Raw genomic sequence first — 9,462 nt, forward strand, 5'->3', positions numbered from 1 at the left:
CAAAAAGGCTAACAGAGACATATTTTGGTTAACAGAGACATGTTTGGTTAACAGAGACATGTTTTGGTTGAAAAACAATTGTACCAAAAGCCGAAGATATAGTGAGTATTAACTGTAGTTACTTCATTTACACCCTCCCTCTCGTGTGGACCGAATTGTGTAATAAGGGTGTTGTACTAAGCCCCCCACTGCCCCCTTCCCTGTCCCCACACCTAGTTGACTGATTGGTGGCAGTTTTGTGTTCACAGGCTATTTTTGTTTTTCTTAGAGGCTATTACCTCAGTTTCCCTTGGTCCACGAAGTATCAATAATGTAACCTCAACAGAATCCTTTATTGTAGATAATTGACTTACAAAAAGCAAAATTGGCAACTTATTTTAACTAAGTAAACAAAATCATTTACAAGTTCTTAACGACAACGTAAACTGTTCTAAAACAAAAAAACTTTTTCTGCTGATTAACTGGCGACGTCTCATCAGTCATCTCAATGCAGCAAGGCCACCAGAGCGCATGCGATGAGAACAATGGCGCTGAACAGTTGTATTGCAGCAGCATTGCACAGATCCCCAGAACAACAGTCGATCTTACACTCTCCTTTGCCCTTACAGAAGTCGATCTTGTCGGTGGCATCGCATAAGGCAGCGGTTAAGCATCCTTTTCCAAACTCTTCAACAGAAGCTCCTTCACCTTTTACATCTGCATAGGCTTTGTAGCAGCGATCAAAACTGGCAGGACAATCCATCTCTTTCTTGACATCTGCACAGTCATCCCAACTTTTGGTGCTCACACAACGGTAACATTTTAATCCATATCCTGGGAGGAAAACAATTGAGAAAATTTCACCATCATTTCTATCTACATAAATAAGTTATAAAAGTTCCACAAATTTTAAGCAATTTTTAACTGTAAGCAACGTTCAAATTCCAAATTAACAGTATAAAACTTAAATGCATTGACAAGACTGCTGAAATAAGCTTGGAGAGTTGCCACAAATAACTCAAATAGGTGACAGCTAGCGCGACATTTCACATTAAATATGTACACTTTACTTTCTCTTCATCTAATGTATGTTGTTACCAAAAATTGCATGGACGTTAAGTGGTACCCTAAACTACAAATAAACACTTGACAAAAAAGCGGCACGAGTGTCTTTGTGTTTTTACAGTAAGTTACAGTTTCCCCGGCCCGCACCCTCTCAGGAACTTTAACCTGCGGCTCGAAACTAGACTGGCCAAACAACACAAACCGAGTTAGAAAACTGGAGTAAATTTCTTCTCAGTTGTCTGCGTCGATTCATATCACAATGAAAATGCTTTTCTTCTTAGAAAGGTTCCGTGAAATGGCCTCCAAAAAACTGCCTCACTGAACTATACAACTTCTAAATAACTTACAACTAGGGTTGGTAATTATTACTAATAGCTGTTGTTTACTTTCTGAAGCTAGCAGCCGATGGTGGTAAAACTGTCGATGGACATTTTTTCATTTTATATGCTGTGAATCATAAGCGGCAGGTTTGGAACACAACAAACGTTAGGTTGTATAGTGCTGTAGCCAACAACATAAAAACGTCAAACTCCGGAATCAATATTTATGGCACTGGCTATTAGGTAAATACTAAACATGATATTTTCTTTCGTTGCCGCGACATTTTAGGGTACAAACCATTATAATTTGTCATTCTAATTACAACCTATTCGTTTAAATTCTCTGCATCAAATGGTTGTTCTTATTTAAGCGAAGACGGAGCACAAGTCTAGCGACAAATTGTTTATATTTTTCCAAACATTCCACGCCACTTTAGGTCGATATTGAATATTACATTTCACTTCCAAGTAATAAAATTTTTGAGTGAAACGTGGCGCTGAAAATTCAATTATTTCGCATAAAACATATTATGAACAGTATTATAATATTGTATTTTCAGTTGCGTTCGGTACACTTGAAAAAGTGACATGTTTTTGCAAATCTACCAAGATTAGACGCCACCGAAATTCGGTATTTACTTCAGCGCTGGGCGATTCGCTCCAAAAATATCGTAACCCTCCTCGGTTACTAGTGCAAATATTAAAATTTTCTCTCTCTTCTCGCGTGCTACACATGTTCCTAGCTGATCGGTATATGCGTCAACCAAAATATACAAAATATTCATCCTCAATTTGCGCAAAGATACGAACACTCGTAAAGATGCACATTCCCAACACTGTTCCAAAAATCGATCTCCAAACATTTGAAAGTGCCTCAAATAGGAGTGATATCACGCAAGATTGGTAACTTACCAAAGGAGATGCAAAGAAGGACAGCAAGAACAAAAAGCGACTTCATTTTCAAAAGCAAATCTCTCTTCCTCAACCTGTCTTTGTTGAAACGGCGTGGTCTGGCTGCAAATGAACTCAATTACGTATTATTTACAGACTCTTTTGTTATAGCAAGCCAGTGAAAGCGGAGGATTCGATTACGAGACATTTTTAACCAATCAGCTTCTAAGGAAGAGCGTCTCATTGTCTGCGCGTTTTGCGACATGGCGTTCTTGGAAATTTATCACTTTTTCTAAGAATTGCTGAAGGCTTGTTGCCTCAAATCGGAAATCAAACAATGAAAATAAAACAAATATGAGAAAAAAAGAAAATCACTACATACATCACCTTTATTTGGCCTCGGAATATAAGAATAGCTTCAAGAGAAGCTTATGAAAAAACTGAAAAAAGCAATCGCTATGAAGGAATAAGCTGGCTGTTATCTTTTCGAGCTTGTGGGAAGGCTTCGGCGGGGGGGGGGGGGGTGGAGAGGGGGTAGGGGTGAGGTGATTATTTTGCGGCTACTGTGAACCTACAATATTTCAACATTGTAAGGGGCACCTGAGCCCTCCTCTTGTTAGGATCTTTTCAATCTTTCTTCACGGACGATCGATGTTGAAAAGATCCTCTTCGACTTTGTTTCTTGGAATTTATTCAACAATGAGAATGGCATGTGGCGTATTGACTATATTTACTAAACAAAGCTTTTCTCGGAAACCGTTATTATAATGAAGGGGTTTTTCTCGGAATAACACAGTCCGCCAGTTCTATTTAAAGGAAAGTGAATGACTGGACTGGCATCGTCAGAACAGGTCGGCCGGTAGATGCTCCATACAACTTAAATATTATCTTTTTTTTGTTTCGTTTTGTTTTGTTTTTGTTTTTCAGAGGTTCTTAAGGATAATCGACGGTTCAAGTAGTCATGACGTTTTTTTTTGGAATGGCATCTGGTGGATGACGTTAATTACAAGGCAAACATACTTTTCTTATGGTGGCGCTTTTCTCGGAATTCCATGTCCCACCAGTTCTCGGTAAAAGAAGTACAGAAACGGACTGGACTGGACTGAACTGGTCAGTACAGGTCGGACGACTAATAATCCGTACAATTTGTCTTGTCCGGAAAAGATTAACGGATAATCAATGGCTTTGATGGTTAATACCAGCACATACCTGGTAGTTTTAAACAAGGTAAAGACTTCTCGAATTGGATCAGTGGGGGTACCCTGAAGCCGGGACAGTGCCAACGATTGTTTCACACTATGGGTTGTTCCTTATTGTCCTCGTTCGAATTAGTTTTCTCTTATGCGCGTGTGGTCCCCTTCTCCACTGAACTTGACCGTAGAACTGACTCTCAAGTTTATTTTCAATTCCTATCCACTTGCATTTACACGTTATCGTGTTTGCTCGGTTTTGCTCATTTACTGTTTCAAAAATTTGACCCGACTCCTTCTTCGTCTTGACAATTTGGTGTGATTTATTTTAACCTGATTATCAGTGTCACAATTATTGCCGTGGGGTTTCAAACATGTTTCAAAATCCTATGGCATTTTGTCATCGTACTCGACAATCGCAAGCAAGTACAATACTCCACAACAACGAGCCAATCAAATGACCCGATTAACCGGTCATGACAATTTTCTACCAATCAGCTTCTTTGGGAGTGTTTGCCATTGTCAGGACGACATTGCGTGAGATTCCATTCCTTGAAAGAGAAAGCTGCTTATGAGAATTATGCATAAAACATGCAAATACGGAATTGTTTATTTTGAGAAGTATGCGCAGTTTGAAAACCAAGCGATGAAGTCAAAACCTGGCAACCAGATAAAGGATGGGTTCCAAAACACAAATTAAAGCTCAACAAGAAACTTGAGAAGCTTGAGAAGCTTACAATCGGGCGCTTAATAATTAGCTATCTGTTTTGACTTGAAAGGCAGGGTACAGTAAGTAAAAATCACTGGAAAAACAGTCACTTAAACCTATTCAGGCCGGGGGGGGGGGGGGGGGGGGCTTTTGAGGCCCGCGCTGACTTTGGACGCTTATAACTTTTTCAAGATTCAACCAAACGCTGCCAAACTTTGGGCGTTTATCTAAAATTTATCTCGCAATAATTTGGTAGGATTAGTTATTGTGCCAGTAACTTGAAATCACCACGGCAACGTCATTTTGACAGGCTTGTTTTCCCAAATTTGAATTTTTCGTGTTTCTATTTAATAATGAAAATCTGGAATGTTTTCAAGATTGCATTATTACTTAATGACATAATGGTCTCAATTTATAAAAATATATTTCGCACAATACAAATAAACGATTAAACTAGACGTCTAAAAAATATAAATTTGTAACACTTAGCAAAGTGCAGCCTTTTCGCAATACTTAATAAAGGGGGGGGGGGGGGGTTTACCTGAAGACCAATTTTTCGAACGCTTTAGGTGGCTGACGCATTTCAGTATTTTCCAGCCCTTACACTTTAATGGAACAGTATACAACTCCTAATCAGGTAACTGCTATTGTCAAGAAAATGATCACAACTCATTGACCAATGATTAGGTATTTGTTTCATACCATTACTGTAATAGCAACTGGTGAAGAATAGTAGTACTGACCCAAAGTATAAGGGCTGGAAAACACTGAAAACCATTTCAGCCGCGTTTCAAGGAATCCAAAAAAGCTTTACTTATCCCATATATATTTGTTTTGTAGTATTTTGTTAATTTTTGGACGATTTTGGGGGATGTCTGGGAGGCGATAGTTTTTCTCAAAGGATTAGTAAAATTTAGACAAATAAGAAATATTGGAGATTTAATGTGATTTTAAAATTTGAATTTGAAGTTAAAAATTGGTGGACGGACACCAAACAGTCTCCTGACAACCCGGAGTGCTCTTGCGAGGGGGTCAACTGTTTGGAGGTGTTTCCATTCTTTTCTTCAATCCCTTCTTTAAATCTCTTAAAGTTCCATTTAAATTCAGGTAGAACCCCACCTTAAGTTTTGTTCTTGTGAGAAAACATGGAGTTTAATTCTCCCTCCCTTTCCATCTCCTTAGCCTTTCACCCCCACCTGTCCCTCCCTTTCTACTCTCATACAATTTAATGTTTGTTTACATTTCCTAACCAATTCAGTATCGTACTAATCTGTGCCAAGCAATTAGATAATAACAGAAATTTGCCCATCCAAGACCTTAGAGTATAAACCGCTAATAAAACAAAACACACTTGATAATAATTCTCTGAGGTTATACACCTTGCAGTATAAACGTACTAACGAACTTGATAACAAACCCCATGTCGTACTAAGGATTTTTACTGATCAACATAGAAAATAAGTTCACAGTGGTTTGTTCCCAAAACGTTTTTTACTGTACAGAGGGTCTGTATATTGACCTGTAACTTGTATACCGTATTGAAAAATTCAGAACGAACCGACTTCTGCCCGCTACCATGATATCATGTTGAAAAATTAGCTCGTTCGAAACCGTAGCAAAATCGACAGACAAGATACAGCCGTTTACTGGCAGTCTTTGAAAATCCTGAATTTCGTCAAAATGAGCCAAAATAAAGTTTTAAAATTTCCTTTATCAATATGGTTCTTATCTTTTTATTCAATTCTATGAACTGCTTTTATGCAGTACTGTCCACAAAGATTTCAATTTCCTCAAAGTTTCGGGACAAATGGATACAAAATATTTCGTGCAGAATGTAATTTGATTAAGCGAATGTTTTCACGTCTATAAATACTTCAAGCAGTGAATGAAAAACCGTTTTGTTTTCATCGATGAGAACCACTTTCAAATAGTTAATGCATAAAAAATAACAATCAGATCAGAATACAATAATTATTAATGTAAGGTCTCGCTATTATGTCTCGGCAGAGATACTTCTTTTTTGCAAGTTCAGATGTATACAAATTTCGTGTGAAATGTAATTCGATTCCATTGTCTTGTTTACAAACTCTTTCTTAAGAAAGTTGTATTTTCGTGAATAAAACCCATTGGCCTGTTTTGTTTTCCTGATCATGTTTGTCTGTGATTTTTACAAAACATGTGGTCTCTTTTTTCGGAACTTTAAGTTGTACAAAAATTCCTATTTTGAACACAGATGTCACTTCCGGAATTTCTCATCTAAAATTCAATTGGTATTTAATTATAATTTTTCGAAGTTTTCATTTTCAAGTCATCTTTTCATTCGATAGCTTTACTGATCTCGTAAAAAATTCCATTCAAGTTCACACCAATACTGTACATTGCCAATGTTTTGCTGACGTCTTGAGAAGTGTCTTACTAACGTCACTAGTCAAATCTAAAATATATCCAAACCATGTTCTGCAAACATTCTACTCTTTGTGACAGGCGACTTTGACGCCCAACTGTGCGGAAATGAAAATCGACATACTTCTTGCTAAATATATAAAAAAATAGTTTTAAAGTGGAGTCCACCTCAAAAAAATGTACCGCCAGATCACACTGCTATTTGTAGAAACCAGCAAAGCGTCTAGTTTCAAAGTTTCCCACAAAAACATTGCGTGACATGAATGACGTTACCCGTTTTATTTACAAAAATAGCTTCAACTTGTCAAAGCAACTACAGTTTCACAATGGTGATTATTAGTACTTTACCCCTTAAGCTTTTTTCTCTGTCCTCCCGCCGAAGCAAAGAAGAGAACCAGATTGCAGATTAGCCCAAAAGTCGACCCAGTGTTCCTACAACGATTTACTGTCAAAACTGAAATGCAACCGATTGGCCCAGGCTATCCCCGTCATTTTTAGCCGACAGGAGACTATCGTCTAGGACAACCAAAGGGTAAATTATAAATCGGCCACGCCCGATTAATAACGAAAAGGCTAGAATAAAAGAAAGAACAAACTAAGCAAGAAGAAATAGAGAAAACTCTAATCATCTGCATATCTCATGATCACACTGACAGTTTCTTTATTTAGTTAAAACATTTTTTATTGTTTTTCAAGGTAATGATTTACCGATTGGAAACCGTCGAGGATCAGCAATAGATACAAATGGTACAGCAAGGATGTGTAAGCTATTAATTCTCTATGAACGAGAGAGCTGTATGTTATCTCAGCCGAGCGTTTCAAATTTAAACCGAAACACGGTAATGAAACCATCATATGTAAACCTAATAAGAAAACCACCCTGAAAGAAAAATACATATTTGCCCAATTTGTTAGGCTTTTAATTTGGGGAACCGTTTCCTTCCCTCTTTAATAGCATTTTTTGAACGATTTCGATTCTTGCTGTTTTCCTACTGTTTTTTAAAACTGATTGAATAGTACAGTGGAACCTCGATATGACGAAGGGCCAAGGGACTGGCAAAATGTGTTCGCTATATCGAGGTTCTTTTCCATATATTTTGCTATTACTCGGAAGAAAAAGATCGTTCGTTATATCAATGACTTCGTTAAATCGAGGTTCCACTGTACACATTTAACCCTTAATATGCTGAAATTATTCCTAAAAACGCGTTTTTTTAACCGTTAATCGATTTTCTTGGCTCTACGGTCCAAAAGTTCTCTAAATTTGCTAAAAATGCACTTTCTGAAAATGCAGGAAGATTTTGATGAAATTTCCATGTAAAAATGTACAATATTTTACTTTGGCGCATGCGCATAAGCCAAAATTTGGACTTTGAACCGTTCCGATTTTTTTCCTTGCTCCTTTCCTTTTCGTTTTTCTCTGCTTTCTTATTCTCTCTATCTTTTACTCTGTGCTCCCCTTCTACTGGCCTGAAAAGTTTTGATCTGAATCAATGGAAAACCCTGGAAAGGAGATCATGATCAAGTACGGGTATTTTGGCCTGTTTTAGCACCAATTTTACACCAAAAACTGATCGCGTTTTTTTCGATTAGCAGTCAATATTGAAGATGGACAGTCCTGTGGAAAGATCTATCCAAGCTCTATAAGATGCAAATCACAAAAATCTGCTGACGTGTAAATTGGTGACGTCATAAGTGGCAGAATGGCCATTCCTCCAAATCCCGGAATAATCCGTGCTTAGCATGATAAGGGTTAACTTTTTCATTCAAAAGAGGGTCTCAAAGACTTCCTTACCTTGAAATTTGTTATAGATACGATTAATTGGTAATTGGACCTAGAACGTAGCTTGCGTTGCAGCCGGACGTGTCACACAATCCTCGATATAGTTTGTCCACGTAACGGCGCCCAAAAACTTGTTCCGATATTCCGCAGGTTTGCACAGCGGACTATACCGAGGTTTAGTTCGTCTGCAACGCAGGCTAAATTGGACCTCGTGTCGCACAATTTAGAGAGTAATCGTGCTCGTAATTTCAAATCGGCCTTGTGCAAAGAATATGCAGTCGGAATTTCTTACCGTTTTCCCGAGAATTCTCTATCGAAATACAAGGGGTTTCCAAACAACAGACTTCTATATTGAATTGTACATTTTGCCTCAGCATGGCAGCATATAACACAGCCTGTAACACAAAGCATTCGGTGGCGGAAGTCCGTCGGTAAGAATTCTGACTGCCGGGTATATAGTTTTTTGAAAAACCGTGCCCGTGAGTCGAGATTTTTATAGTATACCGAAGCAAGGAGAATTCATACGCTACAAAACCAAAGCAACATTCAGATTGGCTTGACATTTCTAGACAAAGATCGATTACTCTCAGAGGGTTTGTGGATATTATTCCATGAGAGTTTATTCCATGTCAGAACACGAATATTTCTAAGGGCCTGTTTACATAATTTCAAAATGACTTTCATTCCGGGACAAGTTCTTTTCATCCCCATATATTTCTCTGTATCTGTTTACATGATACCAAGACTAAAGTCAAGTCATTCAACAACCATTTGAACAATCATGAACAAAATACCGATAGCTAAAATTTCTTGCAAGGTTGTGAGCCAGCTGTTTGTAAAAATGAAATTTGAAAAACCTACAGCGAAGAGAAAGAATCAGGAAAATTTCGACGAAGAGACAATACGACTTTTACTTACAGCATTCCCTTTAAAGTTACCAAACTTCACTAAAATTATTTTTCAGTTTAAGATCATCTTGCATCACATTTTGCCCACTAATGCCACTCTTGACAGCGATTCGCTCGTTCAGCGAGAGCAATGTCACTTTTGTAACGTGAAACAAACCTTGAAACACATTTTTGTAACTTGCCCTTTTGTGCAGACTTTTGCTCTCTGGTGGAA

The 9,462-nt window shown here is 37.9% G+C and overlaps 1 protein-coding gene across 1 annotated transcript; it reads right to left on the bottom strand.

The window, feature by feature from the left end:
- Positions 1-313: 313 nt before the first annotated feature.
- On the bottom strand, positions 314-2,404 carry LOC144644907 (uncharacterized). Its single transcript, XM_078504471.1, has 2 exons — positions 2,277-2,404; positions 314-813 (listed from the first exon to the last, which is right to left on the bottom strand). Exons 1-2 carry the CDS (start codon positions 2,320-2,322, stop codon positions 485-487), a joined length of 375 nt encoding a protein of 124 aa, XP_078360597.1. The 5' UTR covers positions 2,323-2,404; the 3' UTR covers positions 314-484.
- Between the last annotated feature and the right edge of the window lie 7,058 nt (positions 2,405-9,462).

Source organism: Oculina patagonica, chromosome 2 (genome assembly GCF_052425735.1).
Source record: "Oculina patagonica isolate OP01 chromosome 2, crgOcupat, whole genome shotgun sequence".
NCBI lineage: Eukaryota > Metazoa > Cnidaria > Anthozoa > Scleractinia > Oculinidae > Oculina > Oculina patagonica.

Excerpts from the sequence above, each read along its gene's own strand:
- LOC144644907 (XM_078504471.1), bottom strand. The coding sequence starts at position 2,322 with ATGAAGTCGCTTTTTGTTCTTGCTGTCCTTCTTTGCATCTCCTTTG. Across the intron at positions 814-2,276 it reads CCTTCTTTGCATCTCCTTTG|GATATGGATTAAAATGTTAC; the intron begins GTAAGTTACCAA and ends TTTTCCTCCCAG.